The sequence below is a fragment of the Halichoerus grypus genome, chromosome 5 (assembly GCF_964656455.1).
Source record: "Halichoerus grypus chromosome 5, mHalGry1.hap1.1, whole genome shotgun sequence".
Lineage (NCBI taxonomy): Eukaryota > Metazoa > Chordata > Mammalia > Carnivora > Phocidae > Halichoerus > Halichoerus grypus.
The window spans coordinates 19,154,832-19,175,865 of record NC_135716.1 but is presented as its reverse complement, the minus strand read 5'-3'; the positions used below and the strand labels follow the sequence as shown (position 1 = coordinate 19,175,865).

General features: G+C 42.1%; 1 protein-coding gene across 1 annotated transcript in view; it reads right to left on the bottom strand.

Moving 5' to 3' along the window:
- Positions 1 to 21,034, bottom strand: part of SNTB1 (syntrophin beta 1) — a 223,107-nt gene that overhangs the window by 74,065 nt on the left and 128,008 nt on the right. The window contains exon 3 of the mRNA XM_036068665.2: positions 12,448 to 12,655. Within this exon, the coding sequence (XP_035924558.1) occupies positions 12,448 to 12,655 (208 nt within the window). The remainder of the gene's footprint in view (positions 1 to 12,447; positions 12,656 to 21,034) is intronic.

The following is a 21,034-nucleotide window of genomic DNA, read 5'->3' as shown; positions in this document are numbered from 1 at the left end:
AGGCTAACTACAAATCTTTTCACTTTTTGGAGACCAACTCAAGTCTGATTTTTCCCATCAAGCTTTTCCTAGAAACCATAATTTATGCTGTTCTTTCTCCCTTCCTAACTTTGGCAGCACTATTGTTGGGTATGTATTTTTATTCCGTTTTCAATCTACCACAGACAGTAGATCTTTGGCATTCATGGATTTAATACAGTTGTTACTGTGCGTGACCCTGAATGCTGATGACTTGCAGTCATTTTTGATTTTGCTAGGGGCCAGTTCTGAAGGTGCGGGCTGATTGCCTCCCCAGACCCGTCAGTTTGGCTCTGCTGTTCCCCTCCTGCCTGACGTCATTAAAGACACACCCACACACCATACGTGTACGCTCTACTCCGTTTCTTTTTGGAAAATGGCCTGAAAAGGCAAATGATAGTACTGATTATGAAAGTGATGGTTTTCTGCCAGAAAATAATAGAAGTTAGAGATAAACAATAGAATACTGATTTGGTAGTTCTGAGTTGCACAGTGAAGTCAGTAATTTGGTGAAAGGACCAGGGCAAATCCTTTTTACCATATTTAATGAAAGAAAATATATACATATATTTTAGTAGCATTCACAGATTGGGGCTTTCTAAAGCCCTCTATATACATCCCACTTCAAAACTACTGCTTAGAAGGGAGGGCTACCTGCCTTCTTATACTGCTTTCAATTTACTGCCTGCACTGCACCAGACAGTGACACAAAATATTTCATTTAAGCCATATAAATTCTCTTTTGAGGTAAGTATTAATGTCTTTTTTATAGACACAAAGGATCAAAGACTTAAAAAAAAAAAAAAACTTGCCTAAAGTCACTCAACCAGTGAGTAACAAAGCAGGGATTAAAATGCAGGTAGGTCCCCAACCAAAGCCCTGCTCTCCCAGCCTCTATATCCTGCTTCACCAGCCTTCCCTGCCTCCTACACACTCATTCAGTTAGTTCTTATTGGATTTATTTGACTCTAACCTTATTTCAAGGTTCCCCAAATTCACCTTAGCCAAAAGACTTGGTTCCTGAATTCAACAGCTAAGATAGAAACAATTACAGTGTCCACTGTGTTCACACACACACCCATATACACACCAAGGACATTTTATGTGTTCTGAGCACTGACACTATTAACTTCGTGTTGTCTTTGTGTTGTGTGTCTGTGTTGGGAGATCTGGGTACACAAAACAAAATGTTCATCTGAAGTTTTTGTGAAACACAGACAGGCCTACATGCTCCATCTTCGCTGATGGAATCCCCTGACACATTTTTTTTCCATTGCCTCTGATAAAGATTGGGTTGATTTGCATTTCTCCCTTTCAAACCCATTACTGCTAATGAGCAGAAAGCAGCCCTAAGGTAGACAGCTAACCAGGGAAAAGGAAGTATAGTAAAGCGTCTAGGGAAGCTGCAACTGAGAAGCATCAGAGTATGGTTCACACAAGATGTAGTCCGTCTGTACGTGGAACAAAGAAGAAGTGAGGAATGGGGAGGTGGGGGGTAGGAGAGGGAGGCTGGAGAGGTAGATGAACTACACAGTCACATGTTTTGTAAGCCATAATAAAGTCTCTTGACAGACAAGTGCAATAAGAAGCACTGTTCGTGCTATCCTAGAAGTCCTTCAGGACAAGAGGAAAGTGTCCATACTAATTAGGGCAAGAGAGGCGTTGGCCAATGTGTCATCATGACCAGAAACCAACTCTCCTCTCGTCTTCTCTTCCTGATACTCCCCAAGGTTTCACTCTGTCATTCTCTTATTTTCCCAGAGATCTCTTCCACCCTTTGATCTTTTCTAGAAGGTATTCCCAATCTCTATCCTGACCTCCCATCTCACCGAAGTTCCAGACCAGCAGGCCCCCATGATCCCCAATGGCAAAACAACAATAAAAGGATTGTATATTTGCACAATTCTGAATTGTTCTTAGGACACTTTACATGGATGGCGAGGTATACTGGGCGGACCAAATCACGCCCTGGGCTGAAAATCAGAGATACATGAATTTTAGTCTCACACTTCATGCAAACTAGCTACATGATTATGGTCAAGTAACATAAAATTGCCAATTCATATTCTGTTATTTTTTTTCTGTCCCTCCTAGCTCTAAAATTCTGTAAGAATATGATTCTTAGAACCCATGGAATAAGTAAGGCATGTATCTGAATTGTGTTATTTACACCTGAGTCTAGAGCCCCCCTTTTCTGACTTTTAATTTAGTGTTCTCATTAGGAAGGATGATAAATTCATAAAACATAACAGCCACTCAAAGACCATCACTCCTGCAGCTCACTCAAAATTGAGAAGCTTGACATTTTCAAATAAGGGAATCCCTAAGTTTCACCGAGTTTATGATCCGAGAAGTCTCATGTGGAAAGATGATTTTTTAAAACACAGAAATGAGGGTCAGGTGCCTGGGGTTGCTCCTCTCTTCTTCCAAGAAAGCCATGTTGAACATGCAAAGTGCGACTGTACTTTATTCTCAGAGAAATCTATTGCAGTGTCTACTGGTACCAGCAATACATTTCTGGCTACTACCACTAGTCCACTGACTCACTCATTTGACAACACAGACACTGTCTAGGCACTGAAGCAACAGGCCTAAACAAGAAATTGCCTCTTTTCTCTGCAAGGTTGTACCTGCAGGACCAAAACAGATCAAGGAATATTTTAGGGTCTCTCCCTGAATCCTTATGAACGGGAAATGAGTAAGAGTAATTCTGAGAGGGGCGCCTGGGTGGCTCAGTCGTTAAGCGTCTGCCTTCGGCTCAGGTCATGATCCCAGAGTCCTGGGATCGAGCCCCGCATCAGGCTCCCTGCTCCGCGGGAAGCCTGCTTCTCCCTCTCCCACTCCCCCTGCTTGTGTTCCCTCTCTCGCTGTGTCTCTGTCTGTCAAATAAAAAAAAAAAAAAAAAAGAGTAATTCTGAGAATCCTGCTTGACCTCTGAGACTCCATAAAGACCCTCATTTTCATCTCGACTCAGGCCCTATGTCAATATGGATGTTCTTAAATCAGACTCTAGAACTCTAGATACATCTGTATTCCTACTCCTAATTCTACATAAAATCAATAAAGGACTTCAAACTTCATCACTTGGCTTCAGCTTACAAAACCTGAAAATACCAACTTGAAAGAGTTTCAGGATTAAAAATGAAACATGTGAATTTGCATTGCATTTGTAATATTGCAGCCTAGTCCTATTAGAAGTAATAAAAAGCCCAAGCCAAAAATGTAAGGCTGCAAAGGGACTCTGAAAATGACATTGGGAATTTTTAAAGCATTAAAAAATAATTCTTCCATGGTGTGGGGGAGAAAGTCATGAGTAAATGCCAGGGAGAGTTACTAGGATTTGAATATAGTTGTAAATGAAAGGAAACTTCTAGGTGGTGGCTAGAGCCCCCTGCATGTCCCAGAACTGGCTACTCTCTTTGCCCCCTGAAGATCCTGTGTACGTGGGCTGGAATGTCTTTCCTCACGTGAACACACAAGGGATTACAGCAGATATTGTTGGTCCTCTGCCAAAATTCCCTTTTCTAGGTTGGAGCCTTCAACCTTCACATGATGTGAATAATGACTGCCCACAGTAGAAGCCTTCTCTTCCTCTAGAGAGCTGCCCGTGGCAGACAGGAGTGGCCTCTCTTCACCTGCAAAGTAGCCTACAGCCAGTGGCTGACTCATATGGGAATATAAAATCCCAACTCTTCCATGTAAGGTGGAGGGGGCTCTGTGCTGCCCTTCATGCTCCAGAGCCCCCTGTGGGATTGGGATGAGGCTAGACTCTAGCTGATAGTACATCTTTGCTTAGCTTCCTCCCCCGCATCTCTTGCTTCAACAGTTGCCTTACAGATTTCTCCTGAGTGTCCTCCCTCAGTAAATCCCTCCCCAAGAATCGCCGTCTCCAACTTGGCTTCTAAAGAATCCTAAGACACTGATCAAAGTATCATAAGGCCTAAAATTTCATGTACTGCCTTAACTTCTTTGAGCCTCCCAGGGCTCCTGCTCTCATCAGATATGCCCACCACCCCAGTTCCCTGTACTCCCCCTAGTCCTTACCCTAATGGGTTTTACTTCTCAGACAGCCTGCAAAATGATTCAAACAAGCCAATCCCATACTCCCATGGGAACCAGAGTGCATCTCACCCACTTGTTACTACAAAGCCTGTCTCACTGTCCCTGCTGTTTCCCTCTGCCCCCTAATAAACCCTGTGTGGTCCGGCAAGGCTTGCAGCATCCTCCCCAGACTCTGAGTAAATGTAACTCATGAGCTGCTGCCAGGTTCCTCTGTCCAATGTTTGGTGTCATGAGTTCTGCCATCTCCTGCTATTTAGAGTGGTGATCTCTCCCTCACCAAGGGGGTGAATAGGAGGTGATTGGAATAATCAAGTAATGGAAATCAATAGGAAAATCTTTTTTTTTCTTCACTAAAGAGAGGGAGTTTTTCTGGAAGAGATCTATTTCATAAAGGTAGGGTCATCTGTTTAGCAGAGTGTGCTGGCCATACAACCAGGCACAGAGAGCTTTCAATCTTGAGTTCTACACACCTCTCCCAAGAGATCAAGTAGGGCTCATATGAATTTGTGGGAATCAGCCCTACAGGAACAAAATGGGCAGCGCTGATGTGTCCACCTTGGTGACAATGACTCCCATTACTAAATTGCACTGTGAAGTCATGCAGAAAAGTGGGCATATTTCCATCCTTCCATTATAGTTGCCTCTCTGCCACCTACCCACCCCAATTTTAGATCCCTGATTTTTCAGAGAATGGAAGATGGGGGCAATTTGCATTCACACTGGCACATTTGCTTGTAACACTTGTAGTGAAAGACTAACAGGAAGATAACCAAGCTGTTGCTGGTTTTCCTCAGTCTTGCTCCATCTCAGAGGTGATTCACTCAGGAACTTGATGACTGCCTTTTAAAGCAGCACAACAGGCCCATTAGCACTTAATTGCATTAACAGTCTGTGTTTCCTAGCATAACAAACAGTCTTGATTTAGGGATGATGCAAGTCAGGGGTAGCCTGAACTACAGTAGCTCTATTTCTATTTATCAGATGGGAGTTCCCTCAGGTCAGAGACTGTTTTCTCCATGGAAGAAGTGGTGGGAAATTCCTACGTAGGTGATTTTTAGGCAGATGGTGGAGCTGATATATTTAGAGGCTCCAGAAATATCGTTCCCTTAATTACACTGTCAAGATCTTGATTACCGGCAGCCCGTTTCACTGAGGCCAAGGCTATTCTACATTTGCATTCAAGATTGCTCTAGGATAGCTGGACAGTGCAGCTACAGGATGAAATTACTTGGTTGGTGATATTCATGTGGATTTTTAGGGGTGGGGGGGATGAATAAATTGCTATTATTGGAACTGAAAACTAATGATGGTCTAGTGAATTATGTGAGAATATAGGGAAAATATGTTGACAGATGGGAGATGGATAGATAGAGATGGATGGATAGGGACAGATAGAGAGCTGGATGGATGGAGAGAGGGATGAGAGAGATGGAGGTGGATATGGATGGATAAACAGATATAGGGTGAGATGGATAGACGGAGAGAGAGAGAGATGGTTCTGCCTTTGCACAGCAGTGCTGGACAATAAAAATGACTGTGCAAGCTGAAACCATACCAAGTGATCTCAATCACTTGGAAAAATTAGGATTGTTCTCTGGACATTTAAAATTTTTTATTACCACATTAAAAATTGTCTTCCTGTCAGTTGTAAGTATATACAGAAATGAAAAAAAAAAAGTAAAACCTATTTACTTAGTAATCTATCCCTTAAGACATTAGAAAGATTGAGAATTAATGTGTTTTATTTCTTTGTCAAAAACTTGAGAGTGGTGTGAGCAGTGCTTGTTGCCTTCTCTTCATCACATAACTTAGGATTCTGAGTGAGTGTCTTTTCCATGCCTTGACAAGCCATCCTACTCCTTTCTAAGTCTGGATCAGCCAGCAACATTTTATCCTTTCTACTTTCAGTGATGCGAAATGTCTCTGAGAGTTCCCATGCTGTGAAGCTTCTCACTTCTTCTGGGGCATCTTCATCCTTTCTACTGACTTCTGGCTGCATATCAAGAGTCTCTTGAATAGCACCGGCATCTACGCCCCCAAGGTCAAGTAGTTCTTCTGTAATTCCATTTATGTTTGATTTGAAGCTCACTTCCACAATGATCACTTTTCATTTTACTGTACTTTCACCTTTTTTGGACAACTCCCCCTTTCTATTATCCATTCTTATAAAATGTCATAGATTCATCACCACGAAACAAGGAGGAAACACTACTACCCACTCTGCAGTCTGTGTGAATGAACAGACATGTGGTGACCGATCACTGACAGATTTTGAGAGAAGACACGGGATTGTTCACAATGTGATGCACATCAGCTATTTACATAGTGATTTTCTGAATGAAAAGCTGCCAGCAAAGTTTGTACTTTATAAAATTACTTGCAGTTAATAGACTATTGTAACTGAAATTTGAACTGTGTTGTTGAGAGACTGGGGATATCAACTTGAACCATGATAACTGAATTCATAGATATTGGAAACATTCAAAGCAAGGCCAACTCTGTGTGTGTGTGCATGTTTGTGTGTGTATTTTAGTCTTCCCCTAACCTGTCCTATCAAAGACAATTTCAGTCTTTGTTGGACCTGTTCACTGGACTTCTGTAGAACAAAACAGGAAGAAAGAGGAGAAGGGCAGAGGATTATTGTGTGGACAGTAAAAACTGGGACCAGCCAGATAGGTGTAACTGAATGACATAGTCAAGGATGGACAGGAAGAACAGAGAAGAGAGAATCTCTTCTTGGATTTCTTCTTTTAGGGTCATGAAAGGAATGAAAGTAGTTCAAGATTAGGATGGAAGTGGATAGGGGAGAAAAGATTTTAATAAGGGTTGTCCTTTGCTGATATGTGAGTGCCCCCTGCTATGGACTGAATACCTTCCCTTCCAAATTCATGTGTTGAAGCCCTAATGTGATGATATTTGCAGTAGGGCCTTCGGGAGGTAATTAGGTCATAAGGATGGAGCCCCCATAATAGGATTAGTGTCCTTACAAGAAGAAGAGAGCTACCATTCCTCTCTTCCTGCCAAGTGAGGAAACAATGAAAGGGCTGTCTATAAATCAGAAAGAGGACTTCACCAGTACTCAACTCTGCTGGCATCCTGATCTCAGACTTCCAGCCTCCAGAACTGCGAGAAACAAATTTCTGTTTATAAGCTACCCAGTATACCATACACTGATTCAGCAGCCTGAATGGATGAAGACACCCTTTATTTTCATAAAGACACATAAAAGACTTGAGTTTTTTTGATATGTCTCTTCATTATGAAACAATGCTTTTGGTATGTGATACTGCTCTGACGCTGGATTCTGGCAGTCTCACGCAGATGGACACATGTTCCCTGGGTCCCTGTATGAGCTCAGCTTAGTGAAGAATTCTGGACTTGAGGATTAGAAAGAAGGGCTCACACTGTCTCTGCCACTTGCTGGAAGAGTGAAGTTACTCAACTTCTGCAAGCTTGCCTCATAGGATAGGAATTATTTAAAGCACATTGCCTGCGACAGACTAGGCACACAATAAATACTAATTACCAACTTCCCTTCCTCCAATAACACCCTAGGGAGGCACAGCTATATAAATGTTCCCATTTTTAAAAATCTGAAGTGGAAATGAGGAAAGCTGAGAATTGAATTTGCATCTCAGAGCTCCCAACTGGGTTTTTTTGTTTCTTTCCTTGTGTTGTGTTTTTGTGTTTTTAACCTGACAAGAAATGGTTTGCAAACTAAGATAACAAGGTAAAGCAAAGGTAACACCTGATGAACTGAGCACAAAACAGAATCCAACAATTCTGCCTGTCCCTGTTGAAACACTAGTTTTTCTAAGTAGCAAGAGAGTCAGAGCCTAGTTTGTTTTTCTCTTGTCTGAAATTGGACCGTGGAAAACACCTCAGTAATAATAACTACAAAAAGATTAAAGAACGATGATTGAAAAACTGTGTTTGGGGCATATTATATTTTACAGTTCCGGGTGAAAATTAGCATTGATAGGCCCTTTGGGGATAGACTGGGGCTTGGAAGGAGGTAAAAGGTTTAAGACCAATAAGAACAATGGAAAGACCACATTGGTACACCTGACCCATCTACAGGTGAGGGTACTCACAGGGAAAGAAGCACAGGGACTGGGCTGTTACTGTCATAGTTCAGAGGACCAGGAAGTGAAGGAAACAACAACAACAACAACAAAAAATGGCCCTAGCTCAAAGGCTGTTGGCCCATTGCTGACCTTGACACTGTAGGGAGTCCAAAGAATGGCTATGAGAGTTCAAGGAAAGACTAAAATCAATTGCAATGGATAAGCTGCACTGGATTCTTTTAAAAATTAAAGAAATAATGATATCACCATATTGTTCTACTCTCTAATTATTCCTGTATCTTGATTTAGAGTGTGACTTTAGATCAAACACTTTCCATTCTCTGGGTCATCATCTGTTCAAAGAAGAAGTCGGTTTAGATCACTGTCGTGGCTCAGGCTGCTATCACAGAATACCACAGACTGGGTGGCTTAAACAACAAACACTTATTTCTCATAGTTCTGGAGGCTGGAAGTGCAAGATCAGGGTACCAACATGGGGTTCCGGTGAGGGCCCTCTTCCTGGCCTGTGGAAAGCTACCTTCTTGCTGTATCCTCACATGGTAGAGAGAGTGTGCTCTGGTCTCTTCATCCCCAAGAAAGGCACCAATCCCATCGTGGGCACTCTATGCTCATGACCTCATCCAAGCCTCATTACCTCCCAAAGGCCCAACCTTCAAATATCATCACGTTGAGGATGAGGGCTTCAACATATGGATTTGGGGGGGCAGGAATGTTCAGTCCCTAGCAATTACCTCTGAGTCCCTTCTCTCTGATACTGTATGTGAAGGTTCCCTATTGCCCACCAAATCAAATTCAAATCATCCGTCCAGCTTTCAAGATCTTCCATAATTGGATGTTATCCAAGGTACCAGATGTGTTTGATGAACACTCGCCTCCCTTTAGATCAGTCTCTAGCATGCCTTCACTACAAGCTGTATTAATCGATTACCTCCAACTTTTTCCATGTTCATTCTCCTCTCTTGGAGTGCACTGAATTCTCTCCATTGCCTCAAGGACTAGCCATTTTGTGGGAGCCATTCTTCCAGTCCTCAGACTATCTTACAGGGAAGAATAACATTAATATAAAGTTTTCCTCCTGTGTAGTATAGAGGAGGTTTTAGGATTAGCATAGACAGGGATTTTAAAAGTGAAGTTGTTGTTGTTTCATATCGTTTTAGTTCATGTAAATGCCAGTTCTAAAAATTTGAAATTAAATTTAATATGTACAAATCATGTCCCAGAGCTACTGTTATTAATCACAAAATCAAAGATTAACAGCATAGGAAAAGACAAAGGACATCAATTTAAGGTAAATTACAGCCGAATATATATAGGATCACACTTTATATCTTTACAAATACCAAGCAAATTCTCTGGTATTTGTGATAATATAAGAAGGCCACAGTATTAAGGATTTGCCATTCATTGTAACATTTTGCTGAAAACCATTTGTATGCCTCCACACTAGAATTCAGTATTAAATATTTAATCAAAAAAGATTCCAGCTTGGATTTTTTTCCCTAGGACTTGATCTATGGTAATCTTTTAAGAAGTTCGGAAGCAGAAGGCAATAAAAGACATTCCTGCTTCTGATAATTGTCCATGGTAAGTCATTATTGCTCGTAGGAATACAACACATAATACAACTTGAAGAAACATCTGTAATGGTTACCTGAAATTATAAGAACAATACTATTCTAAAACCAAAAAGAGGTTTTTATGAGCCTTTATTACTGCTCCATGGGAATGCCTGATAATGTGTCTACTGATAATATGATATAAACAGACAAATCTTATAAGTGAGGAAATGGAAACTTTGGAAAAAATTTCAACATCATTAATAATGATACGATTGTATTTTCCAACTATCCAAATAGTAATGAAGTTTGTGTTAAAAGAGATGAAAAAAAACAAAACAAAACACCTCCAGGAGTTGAGAGCAGCTCAGTCCCTTGGACTTGGAGGTAGAGAGATATGTGTGCTGGACAGCTCCCTTTGCCCCTCCAAGTCTGGTCTGTACCCTTTTCCAGACCCTGCTTGTGCCTTTGGAGACAGAGCTTATCAGAATACATCAATGGGGCTCCCTTGCCTCTGGCTTCCGGTCAGCCTCATCCAATGGGAGACACCAGCAGGAGATCAGGGGAGGGGGTCACAGGGGTTGTGCTTCCCTCCCAAAGACCATAGCTCTTAGTGGTGGCCCTTTTCTATAGCTACCAGTCTTGCCAGTTTCAGGTAATTGCTCCTTTTCCTTACCATTTCAGATTAAGGGGTGGCTGTGGCCTCTTGCTGTTGGTAGCTCTGGAGTGCTTCTCCATCTCTTCTTGGTTTTCCTTACCTTGGCCACACCTTACAAATTATCCCTTCATTAAATCCTATCCAATCATCACTTTAGAGTTTGCCATCCACTTCCTGCCAGGACCCTGAGATCTCCAGAACATCTGCCAATCTACTCGGGCCCCTAAGCAAGTGAGGACCTCTTTTCATCCCAATCCTCTATTCCTCCTATAGCAGGTAATGTCTGTTGCTTTGCCTTCCCCAGAATCCATTCAGTCTCTTCCTTGCACGGCAGCCAAACTTTCCATTAGAGAACCACCTCTCCTCATCTCTCAGGGCACAAGGTTTGGATGAGGCTGATCTCAGCACAACCCAGGATGAACATCTGATCTAAGTCAATTCAACTAGGCTTAATCTCAGGACTTCCGTTGCAACTGTGAGGGCAAAGAGGCTTTTATTCAGGTAGACAGGTAGGCCATAATGGAAAACACAAGCCTGGAACTGTTGGGCCAAGGATGAAGGCTTGCCTACATGTACACCAATGAAGTGGGCAGGGTGCAAAAAGATGGAGAAGCAGGCCTAGTATCATTATTTGGATCCCTGGATCCCACCATGGCTGAAGCTGATCCTTGGGTACTGTTCACTTTTCTCAAAAGTGATACATCCCTTTTTTGCTCAAGCTGAGGTGAGCTTTCTGTCATTTGCAATGAAAATATCCCCCACACAGTTGGAGGAAGTAAAAAGTAGAGAGTATTAGAGACTGTTGACTTCTAAAATGATGTCATCCTGATTTGCAGTATTGTTTTCATTAAGAACCCCAGCACATAGGTCACGAAAGGCTACCTACGGTTTTTGTTTATTACACTCTGGGTGCTACCACCATTTGCATTGTTCCTTTCATCCTTTGAAATCTGTGAGAGATGGGACAACACCAAATCAAACAACCCACCCTGTGTTGAACTCTGTGGCTGAGACTCAGGCATGAACTGGTGCAAACAAAGAACAATGGTGGAAAACAGCCTAATGCTATGTTCAAGTATTATTTTCAAGTGCTGTTTGACTGGGCCTTCTCAGATGACATGGTTCAGTGGCAGAAAAGCTGTTTATTGTGACAATCATTATTCCCATTTACCGCCTATTACAGTGTGAGTCACTGGGAGGTCAGACTGTTCCAAAAGCCCAGTGTTCCTGAGCACTCAAGGTCAAGTTCAAGGGACAGCAATCAGGTATAGGAATAATGGCAAAAGCTCAATCCTTTGAAATGAAGAGAAGGGTTAACTCCCAGCAGACTGCTGCAAAGTGAGTTTTACTATCTTCAACGTATCATGTAGCTTGGGAAAAGAAATCAGAGTGACAGTGTTAACATGACCCCAGGTCCTTTTCCACAGTAGCTGTCCTCCCTGAGAACAAAGATTAAATCTTCATTCATCCTTATACACTTCACCCCTGCCTAGTACCGTGCCTTGCACAAAATAGGTGCTCACAAATGATGACCTTCAGGGCCTGCTGGCTTAAGAATACAGATAAAATATAAGATAATATATCAAAAGAGCCCATACCTGGTAGTTGCTAAGGACTCCTTGCTGTTATTGCTATTATTTGTAAATGAATGCATCTACATTATTAATAAGTAGGTTCATGAAAACTCACAGAAACCCCCTTTCTAAGCAACCTTTTCCACTTCCTTACCTCACAAGGCAAAAGCTCCATCGGGCATTTGAGTTATTTTCCCTGACCTTCATATGTGTGACAAACTACGCATCTACTCACTCATTCATCCATTTGATAAACAATCTGTGACCACCTGTAATTTGCAACGTATTGGACTTTACGTCGGGGAATCAAAGCGGATTAGGACATAGCCCCCCATGTGTAACACAAGCCTGCTAGAGATGGACAGGAAGTCCAAATAGCCTGTGAATGAGAGATCCAGCCTATGGAACGAGGTAACTGACTTCATGGTTGCAACAAGTGCTGGGGGAACCTGGGGGGGAAATGTCTACTCCTAGGGGAGCATTTTCCTTACCTTATCTGCAAGCCAGCCAAGATGCCTGATCTCTCGGCTCCCAGCAATGCCTGTTTTCCCCAGCTGCTCTCTGACCTCAGCAATCACTTGGGTCAGCAGGTCACTAACATTGGAATGGATGGCACTGAACCAGGCCTGGGCAGTGGCTGAATCCTTGCTCCTTAGGATCACCGTGTGCTTAGCATCTGGAGAGTGGATTTCAAGCTGCCTAGAGAAGCAGAGAGAGAAGGGTTAGAATGTTTCCTGGTAGGTCATGCTTTGTCAAGTCCTGGGCCACAGAGGTGAATTAATTCTGTACTCTTACTTTTGGAGTTTGTCAGCTTTGCATGGTTTGTCTTAATGTTTCATTCATTCATTCATTCATTCACCCATTTGTTCATCCACAAACATCCACTGAGTGCTTAGGCATTGGTCGAGATATTGGGGACACAGTTATTCAACCATCAGATCACCTGAATTAAGGATGTCTGGTTTTCCTATTATTCAGCTGACTGGCTTATCAATAGTATCATGTCAAGACTTCCAAACTGTGAGCTGATACTAATTTGCTTTACCTCTCAATCCACAGAGGATTTTAATAATGTACACATGCTTGCTGCTCCTGCAGAAAGTAGACTGAAATATCCAGCCACATGCTTAATCCTACTGCTCAGTGTTAATTGTGAATATTTAAGAACGAAAGATGACCAAACTTTGCATTCCTTAGGAATCCTGTCTGTGGTACACTTACCCACCATTTAATCCTTGGACGTGTGTAATGAAGAAGCGAATGGGCCTAGGATGGGGTCACAGTGGGGGAGAGAGGCGCACTAAGAGCTCTTTTAAAGCCGAATAAGAAAAGAAAGCAAAAGTCAAACACCAAAGCTTACTCCAGAACTCCACATAGACCACCTGAGATACAAAATGAGATCTGCATACTGTGATTGTGGTAAAAGAAGGAAGTTCTAGATAGATATTTTTTTGAAGTACTCCTAGATTAACATGACATTGCAAAAATAGTATATATAGACAGTATAATGGACTCTCCGTCCATTATACCCTACAATATCAAAACCAGGAAACTGACGTTGGTACAATGCAGGTGTATGGTTCTATGTCATTTTATCACCTGGGAATCACAGCACTCAGAATACAGGACTATTCCAACCCCACAAATCCCTCCCTCCAGCTACCCCTGATAGTTACAGTGCTCTGCTCTCCACTGTCATCCCAAATCCCTGGCAACCATTAACCTGTCCTTCACACCTATACTTTTTAGACAGCTAATTTTTATTGCATTTATTCATTCATGTATACATGCAAATAAATATTTTACATTCACTTTTGCATCAGAAAGATAGAGGAATTGGGAAAATTCAAAACTGAATAAAAATGATCCATTTGTTATTTCATCCCTTAATTATTATGCTACCATGCATTGAATACTTACTATTTATATATGTATTTCTCCTAATATCCCTAGGACTGTTATTATTAATCCTATTTAATAGAAGAAAAAACTAAAGTTTGGAGGGAGAGAGAATTTACCCAAGGCCACACAGTGATGCTAGGATTCAAACCTATGTTGGTTAGGCTCAAAATCCCATCAATTTAGCTACTGTATTACAGCATCTCTCCTTTAGACGGGACAATACCCCATAGGGGGGCACTCATTTTCTTCCACAGCTGTCTGAAGTCTCATTCTCATGCTCAGTAGTGTCCTTAGCTCCTGAGTTTCAAAATAACAATATTGCAGATCACCTGAAAATCAGAAATCCCAACGCAACCTGGCCTCATTAACATTCAAAACCAAACTTTTAGAGTGAGTAAACTGTTTTACTCATCAACTAAAATTGTAGAAAAGGAATGATTTAGAAAGTGGAATGTCTCTGGGGGAGTTTTAGCAAAAACTAGCATTTTTTTTTTGGTCAAAAATTTGCAAAACAGGACTCCTCACTAAGACTCCAAAGGTTTTTTTGTGATAAAACAGGGAATTCTTTAGGTGACATCTGTCCTCAGAAGAAAAAAATCTCATGCCTCTTGGGCACTTTTCAAAGAAATGGGAGGTAGTTCTTGCCCACAGTTCTCACTCTTCAGTAAAGTTACATAGCCAAATACCAATCAGGGTTCTCAAAAAGCATTAATGAGAGCTCAAAGTGCTTTTCTTTTTTAAAGATTTTTACTTTATTTATTTATTTATTTTAAGTAGGTTCCATGTCCAGCATCGTGGGGCTCGAACTCATGACACTGAGCTCAAGACTTGAACTGAGATCAAGAGTTGGACACCTCACCAACTGAGCCACCCAGGCACCCCAAGATTTTATTTTTAAGTTATCTCTACCCCCACATGGGGCTCAAGTCCACAACCCCCAAGATCAAGACTTGCATGCTCCACTGACTGAGCCAGCCAGGTGCCCCTCAGCATGCTTTTCAAATTATTCTAACATGATCTGTTATTCTAGAAATTTAAAACCTGCAACTATTTTATTTACAATATTTTCTTTTGAAGACGTGTATTTGTTTTTAAACAAATGATGATTTGGGAAGCTGCCATCCCCCAGGTGTCACACACATATATGCACATGATGCCAGCAAGGAAGAAAGGAAACAAAGAACATCTTTGTTGGATTGTCAGCCTACCCCAGAGGAAAGCTGACTTGTAAACAAACGTACAGGCTAATGATACAGAGGCCTGTTTCTCCCGGGCCCTAACAGCATTTATCATCATTAATTTTTAAGTAAACTTTTTAAGTATAACCTACAGACAGAGAAGTGTACAAATCGCAGTGCACAAATGTACTTTTGCAAAGGGAATGCATTTGTGGAACCGCCACTCAGATCAAGGAACGGAACACTACACGCGTCCCAGAAGTCCTCTTCCGGCCCCCTTTCCAGCTATTACCGCCCCACCCCTCACCAAATCACCACTATTTCTACCACCACGAATTACTTTTATCTCAGCCAAAATGTGTGAGTTTTTGTTTTCATTGGCTGTTGTTGCCTGAAGTACAGGGAGGATCTTGGGCTATTTCTGGGGCAAACTAGCAGGTCCTATACTTTTAGTGGTGGTTCTCAAAGTGCGGCCGACTGGCAGCAGCTGCACCACCCGGGGAACTTACTAAAAAAGTAAATTCTCGGATCTCACTATTTCTAACGTCATGGAATGGAAAAAGGATAACTTTGGGGAGAGCGGCATGAGTCTTCTGCAAGATCTTGGATGACTTGGGGCAAACCTGATACTCCATCCCCTGTGATCCCCTCTACCTCTGTTCTACCTAAAAGAGCCCCAAGAGGCCCATGTTCAGGAGCATACGTTGATAGGAGTTAGGACCATCACTAGAGCTACAAACATCTGCTAAAGCCCCTTTGTTTTCTCAATGCCTGAGCCAACCAGCAACTGTGAGGGTGAAAAGATTTTGCTGATAACATACTACAAAAGAACCATTTTCACATATTTCATGTAAGCCATTTTTTTAAAAGCAATTTCAACTCCAATAAGTACTTCATCAATTTGTAAATGTATGGAAGGAGACAAAGGTGAAGAAATGAAGTAAAAATAGGGGAGAGGAGGAGTGGGGAGAGGAAGAAAAGGATAATAAGAAAAACTCTAGGGTGGAAATGCTACTGTGGCTGGGTAGCTGAAGTCATTAAAGTCAGAGAACCACAAATGCATGATACAATGGAAGTAAAAAAAGCACAGGACAGGGGTGTCTGGGGGGGGGGCTCAGTCAGATAGGCGACCAACTCTTGGTTTTAGCTCAAGTCATGATCTCCGGGTTGTGAGATCGAGAGCTCTACGTGGCGCTCTGTGCTGGGTGAGGGGCCTGCTTAAGATGCTCTCAGTTCCCCCCCTTCCTCTTCTCTCTGTCCCTCTCTCTCTTAAAAAAATAATAATAATAAATAAAATCTTGAAAAAAAAAAAGCACGGGATAGAACAGTGAGAGTAGTGTGGTATCAATGATGTCAAAGTGATTTTTATAGATGCTTGTAACTGTGGAGACTATGCTGAGAAATGTATCCAGGTGGGTTCAATGAGGAGGGAAATTGAGCCACATGAAGACAAGATTAGAAAGGAGATTTCACTGTCTCACATTCTGTCTTCTGAATTTTGTTCCATGTATGCATTGTGTATTCACTGTACTGGAATGGCAGAGAAGGAGGAGGAGGAGGAGGAGGAGGAAGGGCAGGTGGATCGGGCTGCAGGTTAAAACAACTTGTCTCAAATCCAAGCTCTGTCACTTATGAACTATACTCTCTTATGACCATCTGTGATTCCTTCTGCCCAGTTTCCATTCCCCCTTTCTGGAAACAGGCTTTACCCCCATTCTCAGCCTCAATGGTTTGGGGGTTCAATGGTTTCAATGTTGTAGGTGTGATCTAATTTGGGTCATGGAGATTTGGCCCAGGATTTCTATAGGAGTAATTGTTAAGGAGATGTTTTTTCCTTATCACATCTACTGAGGGGTCAGATAAAATCATGGATTTACTGAAGGCCATCTTGCCATCAAGAGGGGAGGGCCTGCCTGCAAATGAAGCCAACACTGAGGAAAACAGAGCCGAGAGTGCTGGATCCAGCCATACCTGACATACAGCATACCCTTGTACTTTTCTCCTGTGTTCCCCTTTTTGCATAAACCTATTTGAATTGGGTTGTCAAATACAACTAAAAGTCCTGACTCATTGACCACAAATAGGTCACATAATTTCTATGAGCCTTGAGTATCTTTTTACCCTGTATAATAGGGGTGGTGCTGGTGATGATAATGATGAAGTGATAATGATGATTATAATGGAAGTGATAATAATAAAAACTTCACGGGGTTACTAGAGCATCAAACGAGATAATAATTGTGAAAGTGCTTTGTGACTTGTAAATCCTGATATTAGCAGGTGCCATTTATGCTTTTGGCATTTTAAGACTCTTCTGTTGGCTCAGTAACTGGGAAAAGGCACTATATTAGTGAATACAATGCTTCTGAATTGTCTGCACATATGAGCACATATAAGCAAGGTAGTTCTTTCCTAACTACACCATTAATAGGGAAACGAGGCATGCACATTGAAACAAAATCCTAATAAATCTCGAGTTACAAAATGGAGTTGGAAACATGCAGTGATTTCTTAATACATACACAAAGAGGGGCGCCTGGGTGGCTCAGTCGTTAAGCGTCTGCCTTCGGCTCAGGTCATGATCCCAGGGTCCTGGGATCGAGCCCTGCATTGGGCTCCCTGCTCCACGGGAAGCCTGCTTCTCCCTCTCCCACTCCCCCTGCTTGTGTTCCCTCTCTCACTGTGTCTCTCTCTCTGACAAATAAATAAATAAAATCTTTAAAAAAAAAAAAAATACATACACAAAGATATGTTGTGCCTATAAGTGAGTGTTCAAGAAAACTCACAGGTGTTTAGCATGTGTTGGGTGTCCCTGTCCCCAGGAAGCTTACCATGTACATAGTAGGATGAATAGTATCATTCCAAATTCATGTCTGCCCAGAACCTCAGAATGTGACTGATTTGGAAATAGAATCTTTGTGGAAGTAATTAAAGTGAGGATGGGCATGAGATCCTTATTCCATTCATCTACCCACTGAATTAGTGTGGGTCCTAAATCCAAGGAGGTGTCATTCTAAGAGACAGAAAAGACACGGAGATGCGGAGAAGAAGGCAATGTGAAGATGGACATAGAGATTGGAGTGATGCATCCACAGCCAACGATTGCCAAAGATCGGCAGGTACCAGAAATCAGCACAGAGGCAGGGGATGGTTTCTCCCTCAAAGCTCTGGAAGGAACGAGCCCCGCCAACTCCTTGATTTCACACTTCTGGCCTCCAAAACTGAGAGAGAAGAAATTTCTGTTGTTTTAAGTTTTCCAGTTTGTGCCCGCTTTGTTACGGCAGTCCTAGAAAACTAATAACACCGTGTAACTATCTTCTTGCGCATAGTTGAATGGGAACTGCATTAATGTGTAAAACACACAGATGCTGGAAGTAACTCGTAAGATGCAGATCACTTAGGACTATGGCAATCAGGCTTCCACTTCAACATACATTGGAGTTAAACAGTCTTCTCCTTGGCAAAACAACAACAACAACAAAATACCCTTACCCCCACCAGCATTCAATTCTATAACCAGAAAGAAAAAGGAAACCCTCCTGAAATGAGGGACATAGATAAAGCAGTCGGGAGCATGCAGGCCCACAGTAGGCCTTGCTCAGTCCATCACAGTGCCTCCTACTTCCCTCCTGGCATTAAAAAAAAAAAAAAAAAATCTAGTCGACCTCCTTGCTAGCTGATGAGTCCTGCATTTTTGGAACCGGGAAAGAGGAGGGAGGGAGCGAATAAGGGAGCAATAAAGTCAGGACGGCCGAATGGAGCTATTTCTAGCAGGCCAGTCTTTTATAACTCCTATTTTGTTCCCCAGTTGAACTGACCACTGCTTGATGAATTGTGTTTATCTGTAGTTCAGCGATAAAGTTCTCTTTTAATTCCCTGCTGAATGGAAATATTTAGGGCAATGCCACAGCTGTGTTTATTCTCACACTCTACCACAGTTATGTAAATACTGCCTATGGAACTCTTTCTGATAAAGGCCCGTACCAACCCCGAGGAATTACACACTCACTCGAGCTGGCTGCCAAGACGGGCAGTTTCGATCCAGCTTGGCACAGCCGGTGAATGATAGCACAGCTTCTCGCAGATCATTTGGCAAACGTCGCAATAAAAGAGTAATTTTCTTACCTTCTTACTCTTTTAAAGACTCCCGCTGAGACAAATAATATTTTCCCAGAATTCTCTACTCCCCCTGTTCAGAGACACGAGGCTGCCACATAAACCTTGAAGCCTCCCAACGCAAAATTAATAAATAAAGCCTGCAACCTGGCAACAAAGGTTTCCGTGACCTTTCCCCTCCAAGGTGAGGCTGGAGGAAACACAGATGAAGGTAGTCGAGAGTGGAAGGCCTGCGGGCTTGCAGCAACCACTGGGAATGGAGGGGAATTCAAACCACGTGGTTCCTGGTCATTACGGTTGCTCCCAGTTCCATGAACCTGTGATTCCCAAGGCTGATACAAAATATTTCCCCACAGACAAATGTATGGCACACCATTAATAGTGGCTATCTCTACACAGTTGAATTTTGAGGTATTTTTATTTCCACCTTTCTGCTTTTCTTGAATTTCTAAACTTTTTGCAATGTAATCAAAGATGAGGAAGAAAGTTTCTTTAAGAAAAGGAATGTTTGTACCCCTTTTCACGAGGAAAAATAGCTTTATGTAGACAAGAAAACATCATAGAAAAAATTAGAAAAAAAATGGATTCTTTTTTTAAATCCTCAAATTGGTTGTAACTAAAAGACTTCAAAAGAAAGAGATAAGAGATCTGTATTTACAATATTCATAATGAGGAGGAGAACTTGTCCTGTAGGGATGAAAACTCCACCACCACAGGTGTTCACTTTCCTCATTTTGTCCCTTCCACCAGCCTACGAGGTGAATGGTATTAGTGTGTCTACTTTCCAGATGAGAAGCTGGCACCTCAGAGGGGCTAGCTTGTTCACTCTTCCACTCAGTACGAGACAAAGCTGGAACTGGATCCCTAGCATGTCTGACTGCACAGTCTGTGTCTTAATCATTATGCTCCACTGAGTAGGATGTTTGTAGAAGGTGGTCTGTTGCTTACAAGAGTAGAGAACATTTTTCATCTTGGTTGCTGCTCAATATCTTTCAGACACCCTTCCTGTGTATTTGGAAAGTTTTCCAAATTATGAGTTGAGCTTCCCCCATGGTAGAAGCCAGAATTCGAGTTCCCTTGTCTTTCTTGCTGCTAGGGCTCAGAGCCACTCACTCAAAATGGCAAGGACGCACCGTGAGAAAGTAGCTGTGTATGGAATCCCTCTTTTGGCAAGTATGGCAGCGGAAGCATCCAGCTCTAAATGGGAGCTTGGCCAGTCCCGAGTTGTTACTGGTGCAAGCTAAGGAAGTCGTGCGAACTGTGGCATGGTTGTTAAGTGGCAGCAAGAGCGGGATTTCTTCTAGAACAGCATTCTCAATGTGGATGGGTGTTGAGCTTAGCCTGCCTCTCTGAACTCTTCGGGAAATATGTGAGCACTCTCATATCCTCAGCCAGAGTTGATTCTATTGCCCGAAACTACAATCCCCTGCTAAGAATGCAGATTTTGGAATCCAGCTGCCATGATGGGAGCTAATGAGATCACCTAAGGAATATGTCAAGTGCGAGCAGTGAACAGAAAAGGAGCCAGAAAAGGTGTTCTGCTATTTTTCACAAAATCCCATTTCAAAAACAGGTCATGCATGATATAGTATTCTACTAGGCTCTGAGGGAACCTGACGATATCTCTCATGTTGGCTAGCTTTCAGTTTTTCAGTAACACATAAATTTACAAAATATGTGAAGAATTTCAGCACTTTGAGTTTCCTAGGGGAATGATATCATTATCAAAGTTTTAGAAGAGGAGTCAGCTAATGTCAAACTAGAGAAAACATTTTGTTTTTCCACTACAGACTTCATCTGTACCTCACAGAATACTCTGTGAATTGACCTAGCTCAACTGATTTTTTTTTAGCCATTTAAATATACAATGTGCTATGCAGGT